Source organism: Actinia tenebrosa, unplaced genomic scaffold (assembly GCF_029948245.1).
Source record: "Actinia tenebrosa isolate PJP-AT-01 unplaced genomic scaffold, QUT_ActTen_1.0 PGA_scaffold0__85_contigs__length_37466705, whole genome shotgun sequence".
Classification (NCBI taxonomy): domain Eukaryota; kingdom Metazoa; phylum Cnidaria; class Anthozoa; order Actiniaria; family Actiniidae; genus Actinia; species Actinia tenebrosa.
In genome coordinates, this window is record NW_028292569.1 from 29,528,229 (window position 1) to 29,554,584 (window position 26,356).

Consider the following 26,356-nt stretch of genomic DNA (forward strand, 5'->3'; position numbering starts at 1 on the left):
CAAACGACCAAGGGGGTGATTTACAATATGCATTTATAAGTGACAAGGAACTAACGTGTCGCTGGCGCTATGTAATGAAGTTTTCGTTAGAACAAAATTTGATATTTTTTTGGATAAACAAATATTTGTTTCGGTTTTGCTATGTTATGAAAGCAATGGTCAGTGCTTAGTTGTAAGTATATCCAGTTGCGGATGCATTTTGGAGGTTGTACTCGGCTACGCGTCGTGCGACTCTTACGCTTCTTTCGTGCTTAGCAACGTCCTGCGTGCATCCAGAACTGGATATACGAACGCTAAGCATTAACTATTCCTTAATTATTTATGAGCTAATTTTTCATTTTATTTATAAGGAATGTTAGATTATTATTATCAATTTCAAAACAACATATGTACATTTGTGATGAGAGCAAATATTATTATTTATGATTATTATTATTTATGATTTTTTATTTATTTATTTCATGATTCGCCCAAGGGCAGGTGATGATACAATAGGACTCTAGGTCCCTTATATAATATTAACACCCAAACCCAACCCCAATGAAAAAAAAAAAAAAAAAAAAGTCCCAACCCAACATATACATTAAAAGAAATTTAGATATAGGAAAAGGAAGGAGGATATAGGAAAATTATTATTATTTATGATTATTATTTGATATAATAATTGGCTTATGTGATCGGTATGTTCCAGGTAAAAGATCTTTTCTTTCTCTAAATCAACAAAGAAAAGCATTGCTGGAGACTGATTGGATATTGAGCAGTCACGTGCTAAAAACACTTGGTTTTTGTCTTCGATTTAATTATCTTCTTCCAACCTTGACGAACTCACAACTGCAAGTCGTTCTTAAACATCGTAGTAATCAGAACGATACATTGTTGTGGAGCCTTAGAGGGTATCAAGGGAATGGTTGGAGTTCAGGCCAGCTGTCGTGGAAAGCTCTGGATCATGACTTTAAGGTACCTCATGATTTAATATTTGAAAATATAGAATTATGATGCAAGCTATTGGTGAGTTCGATTACGCAGATATGTAACCTTGACGAAACCGCGCGACGAGTTGTGCGTTATTTTAGCGCGCCAAAAAAAAAAAAAAAAAAAAAAAAAGGAAAGGAAAGGAAAGGAAAGGAAAGGAAAGAAAAGGAAAGAGCAAAGAAATTTAAGAATATAAAAAAAAAATAGAAAGGGTGATGGAATGAGAAAAATGATGCATAAGAAACGGAATTCAGAAAGAGAAGAGGGAATTTGCCAATTGGTAACGTTCTTTTTTTAATTTCAACAGGTCATTTTTATTGGGACAAGTGTTTCAAACGATTCCATATCCATTGGATTGGATTCTGTCACACTGGAATCAGCGCTGTGTCCTCGTGTACCAATACATAGCAGTCCAGGTATCAGTTCAAACTTTTTGCAAATCCTCTTTATTTTGGGCATAATGTTTATCCATTTCAGATACGTGTCTTCTCTTAAGAATAATATTCTATGCCGGAGTTCTATCCATATTCATGTGTCTTCCCATGCATAACCGTTAAACAAAGAAACAATGAATAACATGTGGTCTGAAATGCGAAAACATTAAGCCGAATGTAAAGTGGTCTTTTATATCGCTAACGAAAAAAAAGTGAATATAATGTGAAGCTTCTGGTTGCACCCGGTAGTGTTCTTTCCAACTTGACTAACAGTTTATTACGTTTTATCTCTTTTCGAATTGTTAAGAAAAAAATATAACTTGGGTTTTTGTCATTTTATTTGTTGGATTTTGATGATCAAAATACCCGTTCATTTATCTTCCACTAGCTTTTCCTAAAAATAGAGGCAGTTAACAATATATTTCTCAATAGCCTCCTTTATTAATACCATCAACATGGATGTCTTTGTCTCTTGAGCCTCTTGTGAATGATTTAAAACTATCTATAGACCCTTTGCATGTGACGTCAAATGAGCTAAATTTGGAGGACAAAACAGAATTTCAATCTCCTGATAATTGGAAACCCATTGTAATGTCCCTCCACATTGAACTGCATTCCGACTTGCTGCAAGACGTCTATAGCATGATTTTGTCTTCCAGATTATCGATGCCAAAAGGACAACCAGTTTCAATGTGCAAACGGCATTTGTATCAATAAAGATCTAGTGTGCGATGGAGATCATTTTTGTATTGACGGATCGGATGAAAAGAACTGCAAATGTCTCTCCAACCAATTCTCTTGCTCCAGTGGGGAATGCGTCACGGCTAGCCAACTTTGTAATGGTATAGAGGACTGTAAGGATGGCTCAGATGAAAGGCAATGCAGTGAGTACCACGATAATTCAATAGGCTACTATCAATAGACATAACTTTCGTAATATTTATGTTTCGACTCAGGGGCATCTAACATTTGGAAGCTTCATTGGATTATCTTTCTGGTGAAGCACAGGCGTAGCACAGGTCTAGCCTCGTTTAAGAGCAAACCATTTGCTAAAGTCATTTGCAATTTGTAAAGAATTTGCAAGTTGAACACTACCAATATTTTGAAATTCACCATTTTCTATAGATCGGTTCACTGGTCCAACACAAAGCATTGAGTCGAGGTTGCAAGGTTCAAATTTGAATAATCCTTTGAAAGTACCTTGGCGCCTCGCTGGAGCGCTTTGTGTTTGACCAGTGAACCAATGTATGGAAAATGGCGAATGCTGGAGAATAGCTGACTTATAAACAAGGCTAAACCTATACAAATGAGTGTCTGGTCTTTAAAATCAGCGGCAGGCATGGAATGCGAAACTGGTGTATTTACATATATTCATCGACCCTTTTGCATCGTCTTTCTCAATATATCGTTTCTTTCCCATCCTTCCTTCTTAGAAGATTCCTGTTCTCATGACCAGTTCCAGTGTTTAAGTGGTTCATGTATTCCATGGTCTCAGACCTGTGATCATTATTACCAATGCGAAGACCAGAGTGATGAGCCTGAAATATGCGGTAAGAAGTATTTGAAGACACAGGAACAAATGCGTCCCATCCTATTTTCAGCTGAAACGAGTAGTCTTTCAGCCGGTCAATGCACTGTAATTGGCACATGTTGTTGTGGATTGGATTGTAGTGGATATTATGTATGTATATATATTTATCTATAATGCGTGCGCGTGTGTGTGTGGTGCATGCGTGGGTGTTTAATTGGCGAAGCTAAATAAATAAAAAAAAAGTAACAATAAGATTCCTCAAATACAGAGCGCGCTGAATGTTTTGATAAAGTTATGTAACACTTTTTGTTCCCTTGAGCAGACTATATTATTGTATTTAAAAATTCTGTATATTGTATTCTTATAGTTCTTGGTTGATTTAGGTTTGGGATTTTGTCCTCTAAATAATCAAAGCTGCATGGGAACTGAAAACAGAACACAAAATCAAGAATGTGCAAGTAACAAAGGTAGCTACTCTACTCATCAACCTTAACTATACAGAGGGTCCTGAAAGGGGGTTCTAATCCCATTTCCCTGCATCTATTTTGACCGCATCCCATAGTCCCAGGCTATGTATTGCTCAAATCTCAATCCTCAATTCCCATTTTTAATGTTTTTGTTTGTGAATCCCATCCCAGAGCATAAAATCCCATTTCCCCAGCCCAAAAAAGGTGAGTCCCAGCTCCTATTTTATCCCTTTAGGGCCCTCTATGAAACAAAATAGCGTTTTCTGTTTTAAGGGCGTGAGCTCGTTCATAGTATAAAGCTCGTGCAAACGATTCTTACAATGATGTAGATATTTATTTCCCTCATCTATATTTCCCAGTTGAATGCGATTTTGAACGAGGTCTGTGCGGATTGACACATGATCGAGGAGGGAGTTTCCAGTGGCTTATCAACTCAGGACCGACACCAACAAAAGAAACTGGACCCAACTATGATCACACGAATATGGATAACAAAGGTATTGGGTAATCCTGGAATATCAGAACCGTTTGAAGGGGCCCCATATTGGAAGGTCTTTTAATTTTCAACACTGGGCTGATGTATAAGTCAGGGAACAGATAACTCATAGATTAAACCCTGAAACAACCTTCTGGGCTGATCTAAGTCAGGGCATGCCTAACTCATAGATTAAACCCTGAAACAACCTCTGGGCTGATCTAAGCCAGGACAAGGATAATTCGCAAATCAAACCTTGAAACAACCTCTGGGCTGATCTAAGTCAGGGCACGGATAAATCACAGATTGAATTGGAATTTAGATTGTTGGTTTTTGCAGAGGGACGAAAACTGAAGAGCCAGGAAGAAAAACAATTTAAGTCAGTGAGTAGTGTGTGACAGCTTTATATCTTTGCTCTAGGTAAATACATTTACATCGAAGCATCGGATGAGCAAGCAGGAGAAAAGGCGCTGCTTTCAAGTGACTTCATCAAAGGTACTCAGTCAGTGTGTATCCAGTTCTGGTACCACATGAGCGGTATTGAAACTGGAAGCCTGAACATCTACAGAAAGAGTAATAACTCAATGAATTTGCTGTGGTCACAAAGTGGGGACAAAGGCAACAGTTGGCTGTTTGGACAAGTTGGGTACCTCTCCAAGAAAACGCACCGAGTATGTGTAATCTTTTCTTTAAAAAAAACTGTTAACCCTGGTTCACACGAACAACGCCAACTTAGCAAGCACTAGTTATTGCGCATGCGTATTTCAATTTGCTTGCTTTTACGTTGCGCGTAGTGAACCAGGCTCAAGACGAGTTAATGCTTGCATCACCAAAATACTCCACTTTCAAGTTCTCTGTTGCTCAAGGTTATACTTTTCTCGTGTTTTTTTTAGATCATTCTGGAAGGCGTAATAGGTTCAGGGCCCTGTGGAGATATCGCAATAGATGACCTATCTATATCATTCGATAGATGTACAACACCTAGTGAAGATATAGGTAAGGACCTATTGAAATAGTTGATTCATTTTAGAGGATGTTAAGAATAACAATTCAGGAGTGATAATGATTAATTATTTGTTTTTCAGGTTCCCTTAGATGCGATTTTGATAAAGACATTTGCAATTGGAAAGCAAGTAATTTTTGGCAAGTTCAACCTTCTTCCGCCAACAAGCACAACCTTGACAATATATATCGCTCAGGTACGTCATCAAAGTTCAATCGATCGATTTTACTCAATAGAATTCTTTCTGTCTGACAGCACATGGTGGTCAGTGTTTGAACACCATTTCGGGAGCAGATGATAAGATTCAAAGACTTTTATCATCTGAATGAAACACGGCAATACCAGATTCAGATACTTAATATTACAATGATGTGAAGGCATCAAATCGAATCCTCGCATAACTGAAATATGTAGAATAAAAACTTCGATCAATCAGGAGTTCCTGTTCAATGCACCCTAAATCCGTTCTAAAATGATATGTTGAAGGGGAAAAAAGGGAAAAATGCTGAAAAGTAGTGTTACTATGGTTTCTAAAGAAATCCTTGCTCAGTTCCCTCGCTACAAAGAGGTGCCCAGTCTCCCACTCGTTTTTTTAAGGTTAGTTTTTTTCAGATAAAGTTGATAAGGAATTAATACCGTTATTTTCAGATGGCTATGTTTTCCTTTTACCATCAAAAAGCCAGCCAATTTGGGAGCAGTTCATCAGCCCTGTTATCAAAACCAGCTTTGGCGTGCGTTGCTTTAAGTTCTGGTACACCTTGGTTGTCGGAGGGAAGCTAAGTACCGGAATAAAAGTATCGGTGAAGACGAAGATCAAAACGATGGAAGTGTGGAGCTGGACTGAAGACACATATGGATGGCAATATGCACAGATTCCGCTGAATTACTCACAATATTATCAAGTAAGAGAAATGTGGAAATGGTTTGTAGATCACGTGACGGCAGCCACGTTGGATGTCTGAAGATGTAAAACAGATTCACTCAATACTCACTCGCTCTGCAACACGCTAATATACAATATACACAACTCACACTTTGGTTTTTACCTGAGAACCCGGAGAAAAGCCCTCGTGGCAAGGGAGAGCACAACACATCAAACAAATTCAGCACGCACACGCGTGGTGTTATAGATTCCATTTCATTGTCAAATAAGACTTTAAGTTGTCACCTTACCTAGATCTTTAAAGTTTGATATTATTTGTACGAAAAACGACTTTCAGGCCAGAAGAATGCTAAATAATAACCGTATTTCTCGATAGTGGAAGATAAATAAAGCGTATGTCTTTTTTGATCTTCTCAGGTGGTAATTGAAGGAAGAAAAGTCACCAAGTATCCAAAATTAGGAATAGATGACATCGTCTTCTCTAAAGAAACCTGTGATATCATACCAAGATATGGTATGTATATTCATTCGTCCACCTTAATGAAGTTATTCCGCTTGTTCAAACCTTTTGTTGAAAGTTGGTATGAGTTTGAGGAAATCGTCAGTGACTTACTTACCTCAACTCACATATTATTTTTCATGATTGGAAAAACTAGCTAAAGGCATTTGCTTGTTTTTGTAGTTGATCCTCCTGAAATCTACAAAGAGACATTCGGTGCTATCAAACATTGGAAACTAGATAAATCAGATAATGATGTAAAGTAAGTATTGAAAAGGTATACAACATGCTTTATAATAATAATAATGGGGTTCTTCTATAGCGCATTTCACAATGTCTCAATGCGCTTTACATTACAGTGGAGGACTTTACGGGCTGCATATTTTATCAGACAAATATCGAAACTGCCATATATAATTACAATAAAAACCAGAACCAATTATAACAAACAGAAGCAGGAAAACCAACAACAAGCTATGACAAAAGCAACAGCAGCAACAGAACAGCAGCAAGCAACGCAGCAAGCAACAACAGTGACAACAGCGATTGCAGCAGAAACAAGAAACACCAGAAAGAGAAATAGCAACAGCAAAAACAGCAGAAGCAACAGCAACAGTAGTAGCAACAACGACATCAACAACAACAACGACAAACAACAATAACACAACAATTCATTATTTTCCATGCATAAGTTCACTGGTCAAACACAAAGCATTGAGTCGAGGTTGCAAGGTTTAAATTTGAATAATCCTTTGAAAGTACCTTGGCGCCTCGCTTGGGCGCTTTGTGTTTGACCAGTGAACCGATGTACGAAAAATGGTGAATAATAAAAGTAGCAACAACAAAAACCAAAAACACCAAACAAACAAGAAAACAATAACAATAAAAAACCCAAACAACAAAAACAGCTGTAACAGCAACAACAGAATGGAAGCTAACCCTGAGAAGCATGAATTCAAAACTCAGTGTTGCGACTGATATTAAACGATGCACAAATAGCAGCACTGTCGAAAACTCACCCTAGTATTTCATAGTCATATCTCTTACATTCCCTTTCTACGTTTATTAGTGCTAAATGCCCCTCGGTAGTACACTTTGTCAATTACCGTCGCTGAACGTCACTGATTTGCATCTCTAACTTTTAGACCTGTAGGAGCAGTAACATACCTCAGAGACCGAGGTCGTTTCGTAACATGCCTAGACGGGAAGACAGCCTACCTAGAGACTCCTGCTATTGATATACGGTTGACGAGTTTTTCTATTACGTGTTGGGTGATGTTCATGGATACAGGCGTCATGAATCATATTTATTCTGACTGGACCGACCCGTTTCAGTTTCGTTTCTATGTGTATCAAGGAAATCTTATGGCGGAATTGCGTGGGAAGGGTAACGTCAATACACTTATCCATTTGACTACGTAAGTTGAGCTAAGAAACTTTGATTTTTTAAACAAATGCGAATGTTTATTAGGCGGCAAAAAGATGATGTTATTTTCTTTATTATTTATTATCCATTTATTGTCCAGGATTTTAATGTTGTAAAAGTTTTGTATGTTGTAATAGATTTTTATGTTGTAATAGATTTTTAAGTTGTAATAGATTTTTATGTTGTAATATATTTTTATGTTGTAATAGATTTTTTATGTTGTAATATATTTTTTATGTTGTAATAGTCTACCGTTGTCATCATAGGTGTTAACGTACTGTTATCACAAATATGAGGTTATTGATATATCTTTGATTTTTTTTGTCAGTGCACTGAGCACATCCAAAGGATGGAAACACGTTGGCTTTGTTTGGGACCGACAGTCGCGTTCTGCATACCTGTACGAGAACGCCTTGCTTAAGACAATGAAGGGACTCCCTCACAACATGGATGTTGATTTAAAACTGACAGGCCACACTTCCTTCGAGATTGGCGCCAAAAAGGACACTAATCAATTTTTGCGTGGATGTTTGAGAGATTTGATGGTCTTTGATCGTGCGATAGATTACCATACAATGCGCTTGCTGTATAGTAAGTAATGTTATGTTTATTGGGCACTGTTGACTTGAAGGCAGGTTGTCCCTGGTGCTAGGGGCAAGTCGTTAGTTTCACTTTCCAAGAGGCAACAAGACAAAGGAGTTAGAACTAGTAAGGTCAACCTACCTTTAGACAAAAATAGGCCTTCATATTAATTTCATTATTATCATGCATCGTACATGGCCAGTTTCATTGACAACACTTATTTATGACTTTATTATTATTATTATCATCATCATCATCATCATCATTATTACCATTATCCTCATCCATCATCATTCATATCATCGTCAGTCATCATCATCATTATTGACACTATGAACGAATATTTAATCATTCTTCTGACGTCGCCTTCTTTATTGTGGTAGTTCCAACATTTCTTGATGTCTTAGTATTTGCAGATAAATATACTGATAAAATTAGTATATTATTTGTGCCGCATGAGACAATATGATGCTCATTTACTTTTTTTTTTTATCCTTTCACTTAACAAAGGTCCATCAAGAGAGATGTGTCCGATCCGATCGACAATTACTGATGACTGTTGTGTGTTCCCTTACACATATAAAAACCAGTCGTATGATACTTGTGTTTACCGTGAGTCGGGGTTCATGTGTGGAACTACATCTAAATCTATAGATGGGAAGTGCAAAGGTATCTTCTGTTGTCATATTTGTCGTTGTCGTTGTCGTTGTCGTTGTCGTTGTCGTTGTCGTTGTCGTTGTCGTTGTCGTTGTCGTTGTCGTTGTCGTTGTCGTTGTCGTTGTCGTTGTCGTTGTCGTTGTCGTTGTCGTTGTCGTTGTTCTTGTCGTTGTCCCTGTCCTCGTCCTTGTCCTTATCCTTGTGGTCATCTTTGTTGATATTTTCAGTTGATGAAGAGTGCGGTAATGTCAAGGACAACTGGTGTGGCTGGGAGAAAGTTGGCAGTAGTGGTAACCAGTGGAAACGAGGAACACTTCAAGACATGATGAAGGTCAAGTTGGTATATTCTTCTAACCCAGGTTTCTGTTAATAGTAATGTGTATTATTATTTTATCTTATACTTGATGACCGAGTAACAAACCAACAAACCAACAAACTACCAATGCAACCAACAAACCAACCAACCAATTATAAACCCACAGTGCAACCGACTCCCCGTTTTTGCTACCAAACGACCACCAACCATCAAACTGTTCGAATTACCGACCTAAAAACCCAGACGTCAATCATTCATCTTTCACTGCTTACAAGCAAACGACCGACCGACCGACCAACCAAACAACCGACTAAAAAACCGACAGGTCAACTATCAATGTCTAATAATCAACCGACCAACCGACCATACAAACGACTGAATTACTATGTACTAAATTAGGTGTCAACAAACTTGTTTTTAAATATTCATTCCGAGCTTTCGGGCTAAACATCCATAATCAGGTAAAATGTGCCCGGAATGAGTATTTAAAAACAAGGTTGTTAACACCTTATTTGCTATATAATATGGATCCAACCTACGAAAATACACTAGACTGAATGGTCCCTTTCCTCATTCGGAATAGGACTGTTCTTTTCTGTGTTCTATGACTGCATTTGTACAGGTTTATCGTCGTTTAAGAGCAATTTATTTGCACAGGCTTAGCACAGGTTTAGCCTAGTTTAAGGGAAAACTATTGCAAAAGTCAACTGTAATGTAATGAATGTGCATGTTGAACAATAACAATGTTTTGAAATACTTTTAATGGTATCTGTGAATAGACGACTTATAAACGAGGGTAAGCCTGTGCCAATGAGTCCGTGGTCTTCAAAAACAGCGTTATGCATTCGAAACTGTTGTAGTATTATAACATAACCAAAAGACCAACCGAAATAAACGCTCACACAAGTTAAAGGACACAGGGTTCGTGCAGGTCCTTGAACTCCTTAAAAAGTGCTGGAATTTAAAATGCATTTTCAAGGGCACTTGAAACTGCTTGAAAATAGAAAAAAAGTGGAAATGTCATTGAATACTCCTTGAAAAAAATTGTCCATGAAAAAATATCAGTAAAGCTTTGAAGATATGTGAAACATGAGTCGTTGTCATTGGTTAAAATTAGAGATTTTCACTACGTCTCGGGAGAAGCGTCTTTTTCTATTATTTTTTAAGTTTCCAGAACTTAGTGGCTCAATGTGCCGTGGATATCACGTGACAAATTCGCACATCTCGATTAGCATTGGCATTTTCTTCACTTTTATTAATACCCAAATAAAACCCTCTTAAGAGTTACTCCTTGAAAAATGTCATTTTGGTCCTTGAATACTCCTTGAAAACTCCTTGAATAATTTCTTGGGAACCTAGCACGAACCCTGAGGACAGTCAGTAGGCCATTTTGCCAAACACATAACATACCAACCCCATCTACTTCCAGGTGATTATGAAGCAAGCTTTTCAGAAAATCATTCTGGGTACATCAACTACACTGGCTTACCGGATATGACGTCATTGACTATATGCATGTGGCTGAAAACCAAAGACCAAAAAAATGCTGGTACCCCGTTTGTTTATCGAGTGTATTCTGAAGATGCTGGTAGCTATGTTATTGCTGTAGCACTATTTGATTACCGAAATATCTTCGTTCATGTAGGCCGGACATATTCGTAAGTAATTTTATTCCACTGTAAAGTATTTCCATTAACTTGTCTTTTAAAGTTGAAAAATTCTTTACCGAGACAATTTTGCCATTTTAGGTTATTCATCCATCTCCACCTCCCTGTTTACTCGCCTACAATACAATTTGTTTTTGTTTATTTTGTTCTTTTTTATTCCCAACTAGTAAAAAACTCAACATCTTCTTGAACGATGGCATTTGGCATCATGTTTGCATTAGATGGAATAATAAAGATGGTTTCATCGCGTTAGTTGTTGATGGAACACAATATAAAGGAACTTCATTTGCACGAGGATATGTGATTCCAGGTATCTATCTAGCTACCATGTTTTATATCAAAACACGTGAAATTGTGCAGCCTCTTTCCCCGTCCAAAAGACCGCATCGACAAGTTAATCAGACTGACGTAGTATAAAAATTAGATGCCTGGAATGTAATTTTTTAAGACCCAAGCTATCATTTGTACTTAGGAAGGCATTGGTAAAAGGTCGAAACGTCTAAATTACAAAAATTAAACACAAAACATGAAATACTATTAATAATATGAATTCTGATTAGAAATTTAAGATATTTACGTGAAAGAGCGTTTCATCCGATTTCCAAATACCGAGAAGTTGGCTGGAAAAAAACGAGGCGGAGCCGAAGCTGAAACACTCTTCCAAGTTCTTAATATTGCTTCTCAAACTATTAATTATTCTTGGAAATTTTTAGACTATTAATAATTCTTGGAGAAATTCAAAACATAAGTTGCCCAAATTTGATCTAAATAGACCCTTTTCGAGTTCTAAATTACCGCTGTGTTCCTTGATTACAGACTCATTTGCACAGGCTTAGCCTCGAATCAGTGTTTAAATATTCACAAATACCAACGGTAAAGTCAAGAATGCACAACTCCAACGTAACAAACACTTTGAAATTCGACGGGTCTTGGCTGAAACACGTTAATATTCTACACAAAATCGAGGCTAAGGCTGAGTAAATGAGTCTGTAATCAAGGAACACAGCGGTAATTTAATTGGAACTCGAAAAGGGTCTATTAAGATCACATTTCCAAACCTTTACGCTAGGGATTTTCTTAGTTTTGTACTCGTGAATTGTTATTGAGTTAGACAAGTAAGCTAAAAGACTATGGCAAGTTTTTTAAAGCATACTTTGTTACTACTTTTTTTTTTTTTTCTTTTCAGGAAATGGAGAATTTATTATAGGAGCAACATCGTCTTATTCTCGCTTGGTTAATGGCAATGTTGGTCAGTTTGTTGGAACAGTTAGTGACGTTAACATATGGACTTACTTGATCTCAGTGAAAGATATCAAGCTTATGAAACTTGGGTGTGGAGGTCAGCTAAGTAAACCACTCATGAGCTGGGATCTCTTTAAAGATTTCTTCGTTGGGAATGTAACTGTAAGACAGTCCGCTTCATGTAAAGACATGGAAGGTAATTTAGCATAGAATTCTTTATCATTATTCAACGGTTCAAAATTCGAAGAAAGAAGGAATTGTTAGCAATGGAAGAGATTTTTTGTTTTCGAGCATGTCTGCAAAAAAATCACATTTTCTATAACGTTGACTTTCACTTTTGGACCTCAACGAGTACTGAGGGAGGCTAGGCTGGCTAATTTACTTACCCTTGTTTGGTAGTTTGAATTGTTTTCTTAGGGCGCGCGAATGGCGTTATCAGCCAGGGCCCAGTTGTACGAAGGGTGAATAGCGCTATCCGACGAATAAATCTTATCCAGTGGATAAATTTATTGGATATCAGCATCGACTTATCCACTGGATAAGGATTTGTCCGTTGGAGAGCGCTATCAACCCTTCGTACAACCGGACCTAGGATACCGGACCGAGAGCAAAAATAGCAAATACAGCCTAGTCGCGCAGCCAATCAGATCGCACGATGTTTTTCATACCTAACCAGTAAACATTAACTTGTATATATATATATATGAATTTTTTTCATTATTTCAAAGTCAAATTACAATTTTTTATTGGTCAGGCGTAAGAGTTTTTATGGCGTCAGACAATGCTGCAAGTGATCCTGGTATGATGTCATCTATCTACATGAGCCCAATCTTCCGAAGCTCGCACCTTTCTTATGGTCAGTGTCTGAGGTTCCTGTATTTGATATACGGACCAGGAACTCGTAAACTGCGTATATATCAGCATTTAAAAGTGGACAACTTTGTTAAGAGACTAGTGTGGTTTGTTAATACATCGAACAGTACAGACTCTGCATGGCATTATGGGAAGGCATCAATTTCAGGTGTATCTGAATTCAAGGTTTGTACTTTTTCTAAATTTTGACTGACATTGTGTCGTGACCGTAACCATGCCATGTCATGGCAAAGATCTCGTGGACTGTGTAATTGTGTAAATGGTTCTGAAGATGTTGCCATTTCAGTGCTGTTCCATTACCGTAACCGTACCATGGCTGAACATTTTGATTTCAATGATGTGGGGCTCTGTAATTGGTTCAGAAGATGTTATTGTACCAACCGTTCCGTTACCGTAACCGTACCATGGCTGAGCATTTTGGTTCGCAATGATTTGGTGCACTGTGATTGGTTCAGAAGATGTTGCCATTTCAGTATACGTACCGTTCCGTTACTGTGACGGTACCATGGCTGAACCTTTTGATTAGCAAAGATCTTGTGCTCTGTGATTGGTTTTGAGCGTGTTACCATTTTCGTACCGTAACCGTTCCATTTCACAGTCATAAGAACTGAACTCTATGATTATCCAACGGTTTTTCTTGGTTTAATGTAACCATTAATTATTTTTCTCTTTAGATTTCCCTAGAAGGAACTCAGGGGAACGAGCCGGGTTATATCGCAGTCAAAGGAATAAATGTTGCAGATGGCTATTGTGAAACATTGAATACGAATGTGAACAGAGGTAACGGCATATAACTATCACCATTATTATATTATATCCAGCCCCTTATTCTTGTTAGTTTACTTCAAACACCTGTCAAAACCAAACGGCATTTCTGTTTGAAAAGTGATATTGTTGGTTAGGATTAGTGTGTGCTGCATAACGCTATTTCAAAAAAGGTTGAAGGATGAACAGCGAACGGCGATTGGACCTTTATCACACGGCGGCCATGCTTATTCTCATGACAATAAAAACCTTTGTTTCCCCAGCATAAATTAATTCTCAAGCGCGTGAATTTGAGGTTAGATGTGGTGGAATCTATTGTTCAATCCAACATGGCTGCCGCGTGAATAAGGCCCATGGCGATCATTGATTGGAGATTGCACGACCGAAAGGAACTGTGGTCACACTATCAAGCAGATATGAATAGAATGCCAACCGCATCAACTTGCTATTGAAAGCAATTGCTGAATAATGCAGGCATTGTTTAGGTACTACAGAAATGATTATAAAGAACTTCTCATTACCCCTCAGTTCATTTCGGTCATGCATGCAATCGCCAATCACTGATCGCCATTCTCCATTGGCCCATTCAACCTTTTTTGAAATAGCTGTATGTTCCACATGTTAGAAGAAAGCAAGCTATATTACTGCGGTTTTCCATATTCTGACATTTCAACTGCTTGTTGTGAAACTGTTTTTAACTACCGCCAGTCAAGACTGACATAAAAGGTTCTGACTGATTATCTTTGATTGACGGCAGCGAAAAACCAAAATCCAGCGTGCAACTCGCAACTACCGAGTTCGCAGAATATAAAAAACCACAGTAATTGTATTCAAAATCTTCTATCCAACCCCTTTATTACTTTCTTAGTTTACTTCAAACGCCTGTCAAAGCCAAGCGGTATTCTTCATTCTTCATTCTATCCCGGGTACTACACCCTCAACGAGCAATCCACCTGGTACATCAAAGTCAAACCAGATCACTTTATTCGTCTCTATTTCCTATCCTTTGACTTTGAAGACGATCAAGTATGTGTAAAGGATTCCGTCTCAGTCTATGATGCTGGAAAAATAAAGAGGATTGGGAAATATTGTGGTTCCCGTTATCCACAGTTCGTTGACTCATCAAACAATGTTATGATCGTGGTCTTCAAAAGCGATGAGGATATCATTCGAACTGGTTTTAAGGCGCGATACGAGGCTATACCAAGTAAGGAACAATAAAAAATAAACATTCATATTTTTTTCTGCATTAAAAATGCAGGGAAAAAAAAAAAAAAAAAAAAAAAAAAAAACAACAAAAAAAACAAAAACAAAACAAAAAACAAAAAACAAAAAAAACACAAGAAAATAACAAAAATTATTCCATTTGACCATTAGTTCAAATAAAGCATTGCGGTTTTTTCAGTTTCTTGTCTAATAGACTATTTAGCTTGAGCATAATGTTTTCCCATTCAGACTACGTGTCATTTCACGTAATGACACTTCCATGGAATATCCCACTTGTAAACATCGCATACCTAGTTTAGAGAGAACATTTATAACCTTATTTATGTCCTTCCTTCCTTCCTTCCTTCCTTCCTTCCTTCCTTCCTTCCTTCCTTCCTTTATTTATTTGTTTGTTTAATTATTAGAGCGAAAGGTTATAACAAACGAAACATGCACCTCCTACGAAGGTCAGTAATGGCAACTGGTAGCGCTTGTAAGAGCTTTTAAAACTGTGTAGATTATTTCCATATGTCATTTTACATTGCTTATTTTCATGTCATTTTACAATGTCTGTCTTGTTGAAGTTGTGAACTTTATACAGCTATTTCAAAAAAATATTTGTTGCATGCTATATATTTTTTTACTTTAGGATTTCTCGTTACTGTACGAATTTTTCAGGTTGTCCATTAAACTGTGAATGCAGTCTTATGTCCAGTGATCCAGAAAGCATTATGATCACTACACGCCGGGGAGTGACGCTTACCACAATTCCTGCAGACGTCCCCGAAAATACCAGAGCATTGTGAGTCACCCTTTATTTTGCGCAAATATTTTAAAACTTACTGCCTTTCACCATTAGCATCAATATGTATGCAATCCTTTATTCACAGAATGCTGTGCAAAAACAGAATTGACCGACTACCGGCAGAAACTTCAAATGGAAATTCCAAGAATATAGAGTACTTGTAAGTATTGCGCCTGGTCTATCCCATGCTAGCACAATTCTGGTCAGCGTGCACAGTACACGAAAACTTCACATGTCTTTGGCTTAAAACATCGCGCCATCGTCAGCAATATTCCTGGTAGTTTAGCGCAGTGTGGAACAGTATTCAAATATTATGATATACATGATTATTTTGTTTATAAAGTTATATTATTCATTTCAGTTTTTGGTGATTTATTTTCTTTTGTTGAACTTTTTCTAGCTTTTATTTCCTATATTCTTCGATTGCACGTTACGTCATCGCGACCATCTTGGTGCCATATAACGAAATATTTCTACATCACCCGGAAGATATCATTTCACACCAAAAGATTTCTCATTAGCATCCATTGTTAACGGCACCACAATGGCCGTCATGTTTTTGTCTTTTGACTCTCTTAGGAATGCTTGCAACCCATCAATATGAATAAGACATTATTATTTTTTCTTGTTTGCAGAGATCTATCGCATAACATCATTATAGATATCCATGCTTCAGCTTTACAAAACTTGACGCGACTTAAAACACTGTAAGTGTACGAAATATATCAGATGTCACTGGATATCACAGCAGAAATTCCTTTCTCTTGATTTTGTTAAACTGTATATTCATAAAGAAACGATGCTATAATTAAAGTTTTTGTCTGTGATTGTAATAAGTTTTTTTTCTGACCCTTTTTAGGAGGCTAAACTATAATTTTCTGATTTCGTTGACTGGGAAAACGTTTAGCGGATTGGCACAACTAACCACCTTGTAAGTGATCTTCTTTATTGCCTTGATTTGCCTTGCCTTGCCTTGCCTTGCCTTGCCTTGCCTCGCCTCGCCTCGCCTCGCCTCGCCTCGCCTCGCCTCGCCTCGCCTCGCCTCGCCTCGCCTCGCCTCGCCTCGCCTCGCCTCGACTCTACTCACCTAAACTTTTCCAAATCATGACTCTTTGTACTTATTATTTTCAATATGTTTCTTTATTTTACAGGGACCTCAGCAATAATCTCCTTTCACACATTCCCTCAACACTTTTGAGTTCTCAAGCATCATTGTCGTCACTGTATGTTGATAAAATTATAGACTATAGAGGCTTAGCTTTGCACCATCACGTGATGGCAGCAATGACGACAGCAGGCACAATAATACAGTCTTTTCTCCCCTAGAAAATGAATTATTTTTCATGTAAACCAGATTAGAACATTTTCAATTGTTCCTGCCTCCTGTCATGGCTGCCATCACGTGACGGTGCAAAGCATCTATAAAAAGATATTGTTCAATATTAGAATTAAATTGTAAAAAACTAAATCCCTACCTTGGGACCAAAACGATGAAAAGAAAAACAAACTGGAATGCCAATCTTTAGGGGAACGGAATTATTTTGCTCTAACCCCAGATTGGGAATACTAAAGGGAAAGCAAAAGTCACAATTGAAGCCACTAACATATCACGTGATCAGTTCCCGCCATTATTAATACAATGCAATTATTTTATTATCAAGGAGCCTTCGGGCAAACAGACTGACATCGATTGAACCAACAACATTCAAGAATAACAGGAATCTCACTTCACTGTAAGTAGAGATGGTACAATTCAAAATAGAGTTATAGCCAAGTAATTATTAGCTGAACAATATTTCTCCTGTGAATTTATGTTGCTGAACCAGCAAAAAAATGTAAAAGAAAAAAGTAGCTGTTGGATTTGATCAACTTGGCTTATATCTGGAGATGAATTAGAACAAAGAGCTTAATTTAAATGTTGATTTTCCATTACTAGAATTCTATAAATGGCCAAATCGTTTGTCTATCGTAAACAAATATCTTTATCTAATGTCAGTGACCCGATATATTTTTACAGGTACATCAATCACAACGACCTCAAAGAAATCCCAGATGAGTTATTCAGGAATCTAAAACACCTGAAGATACTGTGAGCTTGCATTATATATTTTCTGAACTTCATGTTATAATAGAAATCTAGAATAAGATATTAACATAGCAAGGATTTAATTTCAATTGGGACTTCTCACGAAGGGTCTAAAGTGGCAATTGAACTTTTTACCTTGGGAGTTAAATTTTGCAATAGGGCCTTTGCAGTTAACGGTCACGTGTCTGTACTTGTGAGCAAATGTTTTTAGTCTGGTTAAATTGGTGATTATTTTTAGCTACTTGTAAAGAACTGAATGAAACAATGTGTAACCAGTGTGTCACGATATGCAGTCTTATTACGATCTCTCGAAACAGGTTGTAGAAAGTTTGTTTGCTCACCAGTATATTTCACCCATGGGAATCAAGATGTTAATTCATTTTCTCTCAGTCAATTGATAAGCACGTGATTACTAATCTGCAAAGGGTCTATTCCAGATAACGTGTAATACTACTTGGAAATAAGATTTTTCGTTTGAGTTGTATCCATATTCATGTGTCTTCTTATGTGTTCTGAAATGGGAAAACATTACGCCCAAAGTAACGAGGTCTATTGACTTAGAGTATTCAAATTGTCGGACACGCAAAGCATTCTTGAATAATAGGACGGTTGGTATTTATAGACCCCTTTTTAAATATTAAAAAAAAGAAAAGATTCCAACCCTCAAGAGTAAGGAAATTCTTTTGTTTTATGGATTTCTACACTAGCAAGACTCACTCTCACAATTCCCGGAATCCTGTGTCAATTGTGTATGGAAAATCCTATGGTGAAATGAATTATACTTGTACTGCATGTTATCAATGTATTGCTTTTTTAGAAATTTAAGCCACAACAAGATCAAAGTGTTCAGTGCTGCAATGTTTGAAGGTTTAACTTCTCTTGAAAAATTGTAAGTATTTCTTATTAATTACATACTCACTCTCTCGTAATCAGCATACATATACTCAGTTAATGGCCCTGGACCTCGACATTGGCTTCCAAACGTTTCAGTTAGCTATACCTTATGCACCTTTTATTTGCTTTTAAGGTACCTGGAAAACAACCTTCCAATAACCTTATCTCCGAACATCTTTAAATCACTTACTTCACTGAAGGAGTTGTAAGTAATGTCTTTTTTCGTCGTTGTTGCTAATGCTGCTGCTGCTACTTCTGTTGTTGCTTTGGTTGCTATTGGAAGTCTCATTGGTTTGCACCAATCCAAGATGCAGGCTTGTGGAACGAATCTTGCCCGAAGAACTGTGCCTTTTCTGGAGCAACGATCTCCTTCCTAACAGATCGTGCGCCGCGTGCGAAAACATGATGAGAACGGATAATTTTTATAATGATGACGGTGGTGGTAGTAAAATGATGGTAATGGTAGTGGTGACGATGACGATGGTAATGATGATGATGCTTCCTCGTTTGGAGTAACAAGGTAATAATTCACCCTAATACTAAACTACAATTTTTTATATTATTTTTTGCAGGCACGTGGATGGGTTCTTTCTCTGTTGCTATGCCAAGAAAGCTATCCCGAATGTAAAATGCATCTCACCAAAAGATTTCTTCTCAAGCTGCTCAGATCTGATGAAAAATAAAACGCTACAAATCTTCATCTGGATTCTCGGTCTGTCGGCCTTACTTGGCAACTTCTTTGTCGTGATTCTGCGTTCAGTTTTTAAAGAAGACAACAAAGTTCATTCCTTTTTGCTCACCAACCTTGCAGTTGCAGACTTCCTAATGGGAGTATACATGCTAATACTTGCGATAAAAGACGTTACATTCCAAGGAGAGTACTTCAAGCATGACTTCACATGGAGAACTGGGAAGACCTGTAAACTCGCAGGGGCTTTATCGCTGTTGTCAAGTGAAGCGTCGGTTCTCCTTCTGACACTAATAACAGCAGATCGTTTCAAAAGCATCGTATTTCCATTCCGTTTTGGAAAGTTAAGAATGAAAGGGGCTTGTTTCATAGTAGCACTTATATGGACAATCGGAATTTTGCTTTCTGTCATTCCTCTTCTCGATGTTAGCTATTTTCACGATGAATCGCGACGAGTTGGTTATTATGGACGGTCAGCTTTATGTCTTCCTTTGCAGCTTACACGAGACAAACTTGCCGGATGGGAATATTCAGTGATAATCTTCATCGTACTCAATTTAATTTCTTTCACCTTCATCCTCGTAGCTTATATTTTAATGTTCATAACTGTAAAACGAATTTCTTCCTCGATACGTTCGACAGTAATGAGTAGAGAATCTCAGATGGCGAAGCGGATGGCGTTCATCATCGCCACAGATTTCTTTTGCTGGATGCCGGTTATTATCATCGGGATTCTTTCCTTGCTGGACCTGTTTCATGATCCAGAACAACAGGTTTATGCCTGGTTGGCTGTGTTTGTGCTTCCTGTTAACTCGTCCATTAACCCAATCCTTTACACATTCTCTACACCGCTTTTACATAACCGACTGAAGTTTAATAAAACATTGAGAGACAAATGGCTCAGCAGAACGTTCTTGACTTCACCGTCCAGTAAGTATGAATTACTAAAGTTAAAACTATGTAAAACTATCAAGAGAATATGAAGTAAGAGAAGGTATCCTAGCTATATAGCCTTGTAACCATCATGTGCACAGTTTGATGCTATTTTTAAGTGAGATATTTTAAGCGAAGAACCTGATTGGTTTATTTCTTCAGGGTGCCTACCCTTCCAGTTTTGCAGTAGACAAAGCCCGGCTTTGTTTTTGTCGTAGACGTAGAGAAATATGGCGCTCTCGCGTCCTAAAAACAAGACTTGCCGCCATTACATAATGTTTGTTTATGTTTTCACCGGATTCGGAAAGGAAGCATGATCGTCGCGCGGGCATGGTAACGAGTAAAAAATAGTTCGGATTCTAAAACTAGCATCAAAGTGTGCACATGATGGGGCACGGGGATTCCTTCTCTTAGTTCATATTCTCATGAAACTTTAAAACTATAGGGTGTAAGCTTGATAAAAGTTAGCAAATGTTGTTGTACTTAGTGGTCTCGCGTTCGATTTCTCCAGTGTCTCTGCTTTTTCTCCCAATACAATAAATTTCAATTCGATCTTAAGTTAGCCGTGCCCAGCCTTAGATCAACCCAAAAGTTGCTCAAGGGTTCGATTTGTTGGATAGCCTTCCCTTGACTTAGATCAGCTCAGATGTTGCTTCGGGGTAAGATCTGTGAGTTAGCTGTGTCCTGTTTTAGACTGATCAGCCCAGAGGTCAATTCAGGGTTCTATCTGTGAGTTAGCTATGCCCTGACTTAGATCAGCCCAGAGATTGTTTCGGGGTTCGATGTGTGAGTTAGCCATGTCCTGACTTACATCAGACCAATAGTTGTTTCAGAGTTCTATCTGTGAGTTAGCCATACTCTGACTTAAATTAACCCAGAGGTTGTTTCAGGGTTTGGTCTGTGAATCAGACATGCCTTGATCAGCCCAAAGGTTTTTGGGAGTTCGATAAGGTTTATACAACAATAGAAAACTTCAAGACCAAATGATTCAACTTCTGAAAGCATATTTCATATTTGCATTATTATAAACAAACTCACTGTTATGTTTTTATTTCTGATACTCATTATTTATATACAGCTATCCCTGTCACTCGACTTAACGCCGTTGACAGTACGAGGATATCCAGAATTAACTCAACCGCAGGATTTGGTTACACCAACCTTGTAGCAACGAACTCTCGATCTGTACTGGATATTCCGAAGGAAATAAACGCAAATAATGTAAGTACATAATAATGGATGGGATAGGATGGGATGGGTGGGGATGGGATGGGATAGAATGGGATAGGATGGGATGAGATGGGACGGGATGGGATGGGATGGAATGGGATGGAATAGGATGGGGTGGGGTGGTATGGGATGTGATGAGATGATATGGAATGGGATGAGATGGGATGGGATGATATGGGATGGGATGGAGCGAGGGAGGGATGGATGGAAGGAGGGAGGGAGAGAGTGAGTTTTGGGAAGGGATGGGATGGATGGGATGGATGGGATGGGATGGGATAGGATGGGGTGGGGTGGTATGGGATGTGATGAGATGATATGGAATGAGATGGGATGAGATGGGATGAGATGGGATGGGATGGGATGGGATGGAGCGAGGGAGGGAAGGATGGAAGGAGGGAGGGAGAGAGTGAGTGTCGGGAAGGGATGGGATGGATGGATGGTCTGAATGAAGGAATGAATATAATATATTTGAAAGATAATACACAATTTACATGTTACTTTACAGTTCCCAAAACGTTCTACTCAAGAAAATTTATCCACAACAGCTAACTGTTCTTCATACATGCCAACAATGAACCTGAGGCTCGTTGAGATCCCAGATGTTTGTAAAGATGACAAGCAGAATGCTTCGATGGTAAGGCATAGATCTGGCTAGTATGATTAAGTCAAGTCTTTATCATTAATTTATGCTAAGGGAAGAGGTCAAAACAGTTGTCCAGAGTAGGGACCCGATTTGAAGGGGGGGGGGGGGGGGGGTGGTATATGCCGGCACCCGCCATCTCTTTTAGTAAAACCAGCCCCCGCTTTTTTTAACCACTCTTAAAATTGCGTTGTGATACATACATATTATTCGCTAATAAAAAATAAAAAAATTTTTAATATATTTTAATATATTTTAAAGATTTATTAATAAAGCAGTTTAATGGAGATGTACTTGAGGCGATCACAAATCTATGAAGAAAAAAAAATTTAAAAGCAGATTTGAAAATTATCTGGAGCTTCCTAGACTTGAAATAAACCGTTAAAGAAACTAACCACGCTAATATGCGAAAATGATTTTTCTCTTCAGTTGTTGAATTTTTTGCCGAGAAGCCATGCTACTCTGCTATTAATTGCCAGGATTACTAAATATATGATTAATTAACCTTGGGTTTTATACTGATGAAGGTCAAGTCAGGCGGACTACAGTCAGTTGTGTCTTGCAATGGCGCTCTTGAGATTAATTCGGAAACAAGTACCTTATCTGGGTGATATAACACACAGATAAGTTACGTGTTTCCCAAAGAAATACTAAAAAAAATTCAATCTACTGCTGATGAAAAATATCTTCCTTAACCTTGGTAGCATGAGTGACTCAGCGCAACTGAACGTTTGCCAATGCGGCTTCCGTACTCGATTTCGTATAGGAATAGAATTTATTGAGATGCGTCGAGTGTTTTTTCCCCCGGTTGTGTCGCATGCCAAATGGGCTTTGAGTACACTGTGCCACCCATCCGGGACCCTGAATTACCCCCTCTTCAAATGTATGCTCTAATTGTTTTGCAAGGGCTTCGTCGTTGCATGGTCGGAAGCAGTTCCAGGAGAGATATGCTTGCGTCTCATCAAGCATCTGGGCAAGAAAGACGAACAGGCATGGAAGAAAGAAACTAGCATTGTTTCATCACTGACATCGTCAGGCGAACACCCAAATTTATTAAAATATTGTTGGCACTCTAGAGGTGAGGTTAGGAATTTTATGGACGTGACTTAGATGTGCGGAAGGACGGTGAGAGGGGCCGGGGACTGTAGGTTTATAAACAAGATACGTGAGAAACACTATCGACCCCAGATTCTTGTTATTCTTAAGATGCGCATGCAGAAGCTGATTTTGAAAAGGACGTTTGCACACACATATTGCTTGGCAAATTTTCTTTCTTATTTAAATTTGTATTCCCTCGTGAGCATAGAAAGACAATTGGTGCTTATTAACGGAACAAAAGAAAGTTTGTCCAGCAGTAGAGGTCAATCACGCGATTATACAAACGTGCTATTGTCTATTAAACTTCTTAGTTCTAGCCGTGGGAGCCATATAAATTTGAGAAAAAACAGCTTGATAATCATATTTTTTCATTCTCTAACCATATAGTTATTAAATAACTTTGTAGCGAGTGAAGTTAACATCAGATATAACAACGAAAGCCTTCCGCAGATAAAACCTAATGCCCTGTAAGTATTTTACCTATGTCAGTGGAAATGGGATTTGAGTGAGGGAGCGGAAGTGTTTCCTACTTCTACCTCTACTTATTCATAGCAGTGTTTTGTATTCTGGGACAACTAGCTTCATTTTCTTGATGCTCTCCTTATCTCTATAATTTTTCTTATCAGGCTAATCTGCTACGATTTTGTGTCCAGCACATCATTGGAAGACTACCTGAAGGACAGCCAAACGACAATAAATTTTGATTCTTTATGTGCCATCGCCCTGGACCTTTGTAATGCACTAGAGGAGTTGCACAGACATGGTGTGGTGCATAATAACATTAAACCATCAAATATCTTTATTGGAAGGTGCCTGAGGGTGAGTTACCCTTCAAAACAAAGATCATCAGCTTTTGTTTTCGTCCGCATCATGTGCAATTGCCATGCACAACCGTAAACACTTCATCGTCACTATTATCATCATCAGACATCATCCCCATTATCAATATCATCATATCATATCAGCACCATCACTATCACCACCAACATCACCATTGCCATCACCATCACCATCGCCATCACCATCACCATCACCATCACCATCATCATCACCAACGCCACATTCATCCATCACCAGCAATAACGTTACAGATACCACTATTATCTCCACCATCATTTTGGTATCGTCAACATTCTTTATTCCGTCTTTGCATGCCCGAACAGTTGTTTTTGTCTTGGCTCTTGCCACTGTGGTGATCAGGTTTATATTGTCACTCTTGCTTGTTTGGTCAGTCTTCTTAATGGCTGTATTCATTTTTCTATAATTTGTGTTTTACGTTTTCCATCATTTCCTCATTTTTAGTTTCCTCCAATTTTGGCAGTTCTTGGTGGATTTTCAAGAGCTGAAAAAGTAAAGCCTGGAAAGTCTTTGGGCAAATATAAAACTTTAAATGCAGATCTTATGCTCTCTAAGAACATTTACCAGTTTGGAAAAATCTTGTCAACGCTGATTGGTCACTGCAAAACTCTGAACAAGTCCATCGAGGCAAGTATATTTCTTTAGTGCACTCGTTGAAAGGCTATTAAATAATGAATTTATAAGCGCTGGAGCATGGGACCACCTTTTTGAATCCGGGAACATTGTTTAAGCTCAAACGGCCCACGGCTGCTAAGCTAAACAAATAAAGGTGCATTTTGCTCCGACATGAAGGTAGATTTTTATAGTTTCTCACGAGGGCGAGAGCTATAGGTTTCTGGAGAGAGATAAACACAGGAATTAGAACAACAAATTTTATGCGAGGTAACACATTTATCAAATAAATGAAGACTGTATATTTTTATTTTGAAATTGCCGTTGTTAAGCAAATAAGAAAGATTATCATATGACCCGTACGGCCCTGCTCGCGCGCTCTAATAAAACCATTGGAAAAAGTCACGTGATGGGGGCCGGACGGGTTGACGTAAGCGGGCCGGAAAGTTAGGTCGGGCCGTAAGGGAAAATATTTGGCTCTCGGTCATTTGTACGGACCTCGAGCCAAATATTTTCCCGTACGGCCATCCCACTCAGTCAATAAGTACATAGAAATGAATATATATGCTTATACTTAATAAATATTTATGTATTCATGAGAATGGTGTATTGAGGCAGCACATTTTTTAAATCAAAATATGCGTATCGTTCATTTACCAAGGTTTACAAAACAGGCATATTCAGAATTCAAATCTAATCTATTGTAGCATTTTTCCTCTTAGATCCAAAGTGTAATGGAGCTATGCGTGGACCAGGTATTTATTAAGATGATAACCCCGTCACATATCAAAGAGATTCTGAATGAGATCTGGAGCAGCACAGAAGTATGGGACACTTATTTGTGAATCAACTTTCAACATCGCCTTTATAGAGGGGTACCTCTTTCGTGGGGGTGAAGGACTGATGTTTGACATTTCTTTAAAAAAAAAGTTTTAGCCTCCACTCTTTACTATCCCCCATTGGACTTTGAAGCAACTTGAAAAACATAATAGCAACTTTTCTTTAAAAAATGTTATATAAAACCGAATAGAAGATAATAAGAGATTCTGAGTGAGATTTGTAGCAATACAGAAACACAGAAGTATGAAACACGTATTTGTGAATCAACTTTCAACTGGGACCTTTTTTGTGAAATGTTTGACATTTCTTTGAATATCTTTGTCTCTTCTCTTTCTAACCTGCACCGCATGTACTTTGAGTAATTAAGCCAAGTAAATGAACACTTTAGGTTCAATGGAAGCAACCTGAAAAATATGATACATAACCAAATGTAAATTAAAACATATTAATATACACACACCTTTGCGAATTTTGGCGAGCAAATGCCGTTAGCATTTCTAAAAAAGATATACCAAGGATGGCATGACCCGGCATGACTGACCAAAAGCGAGCGATGCTTAAAAACGATTGCGTACTAATAAAAGATATGTTGGTTCACGATAACAGACAGTCAACCAACATATCTTTTGTTAGGGTACTCTTACCAAGAATATATGCTAAGGCTAAATGTCGAA

At 38.0% G+C, this 26,356-nt stretch overlaps 1 protein-coding gene across 1 annotated transcript in view; it reads left to right on the forward strand.

Annotated features, from left to right (window-relative positions):
* The window catches only part of LOC116297509 (uncharacterized), a 48,178-nt gene extending 22,247 nt beyond the window's left edge, over positions 1-25,931 (forward strand). Inside the window, exons 18-57 of the mRNA XM_031705749.2 lie at positions 692-957; positions 1,280-1,388; positions 2,066-2,290; positions 2,840-2,956; positions 3,321-3,404; positions 3,764-3,901; positions 4,300-4,550; positions 4,773-4,875; positions 4,965-5,078; positions 5,531-5,784; positions 6,183-6,279; positions 6,448-6,526; positions 7,410-7,682; positions 8,019-8,281; positions 8,783-8,941; positions 9,157-9,288; positions 10,675-10,903; positions 11,080-11,222; positions 12,099-12,350; positions 12,909-13,192; positions 13,702-13,807; positions 14,661-14,999; positions 15,424-15,465; positions 15,677-15,800; positions 15,889-15,963; positions 16,439-16,510; positions 16,663-16,734; positions 16,955-17,026; positions 17,465-17,536; positions 17,821-17,892; positions 18,707-18,778; positions 18,917-18,988; positions 19,356-20,401; positions 21,483-21,625; positions 22,140-22,268; positions 23,181-23,352; positions 23,779-23,839; positions 23,999-24,191; positions 24,675-24,857; positions 25,565-25,931. Coding sequence (XP_031561609.1) covers positions 692-957; positions 1,280-1,388; positions 2,066-2,290; positions 2,840-2,956; positions 3,321-3,404; positions 3,764-3,901; positions 4,300-4,550; positions 4,773-4,875; positions 4,965-5,078; positions 5,531-5,784; positions 6,183-6,279; positions 6,448-6,526; positions 7,410-7,682; positions 8,019-8,281; positions 8,783-8,941; positions 9,157-9,288; positions 10,675-10,903; positions 11,080-11,222; positions 12,099-12,350; positions 12,909-13,192; positions 13,702-13,807; positions 14,661-14,999; positions 15,424-15,465; positions 15,677-15,800; positions 15,889-15,963; positions 16,439-16,510; positions 16,663-16,734; positions 16,955-17,026; positions 17,465-17,536; positions 17,821-17,892; positions 18,707-18,778; positions 18,917-18,988; positions 19,356-20,401; positions 21,483-21,625; positions 22,140-22,268; positions 23,181-23,352; positions 23,779-23,839; positions 23,999-24,191; positions 24,675-24,857; positions 25,565-25,687 — 6,812 coding nt within the window. The 3' untranslated portion in view covers positions 25,688-25,931. The remainder of the gene's footprint in view (positions 1-691; positions 958-1,279; positions 1,389-2,065; positions 2,291-2,839; positions 2,957-3,320; positions 3,405-3,763; positions 3,902-4,299; positions 4,551-4,772; positions 4,876-4,964; positions 5,079-5,530; positions 5,785-6,182; positions 6,280-6,447; positions 6,527-7,409; positions 7,683-8,018; positions 8,282-8,782; positions 8,942-9,156; positions 9,289-10,674; positions 10,904-11,079; positions 11,223-12,098; positions 12,351-12,908; positions 13,193-13,701; positions 13,808-14,660; positions 15,000-15,423; positions 15,466-15,676; positions 15,801-15,888; positions 15,964-16,438; positions 16,511-16,662; positions 16,735-16,954; positions 17,027-17,464; positions 17,537-17,820; positions 17,893-18,706; positions 18,779-18,916; positions 18,989-19,355; positions 20,402-21,482; positions 21,626-22,139; positions 22,269-23,180; positions 23,353-23,778; positions 23,840-23,998; positions 24,192-24,674; positions 24,858-25,564) is intronic.
* The last annotated feature ends 425 nt before the right edge of the window (positions 25,932-26,356 follow it).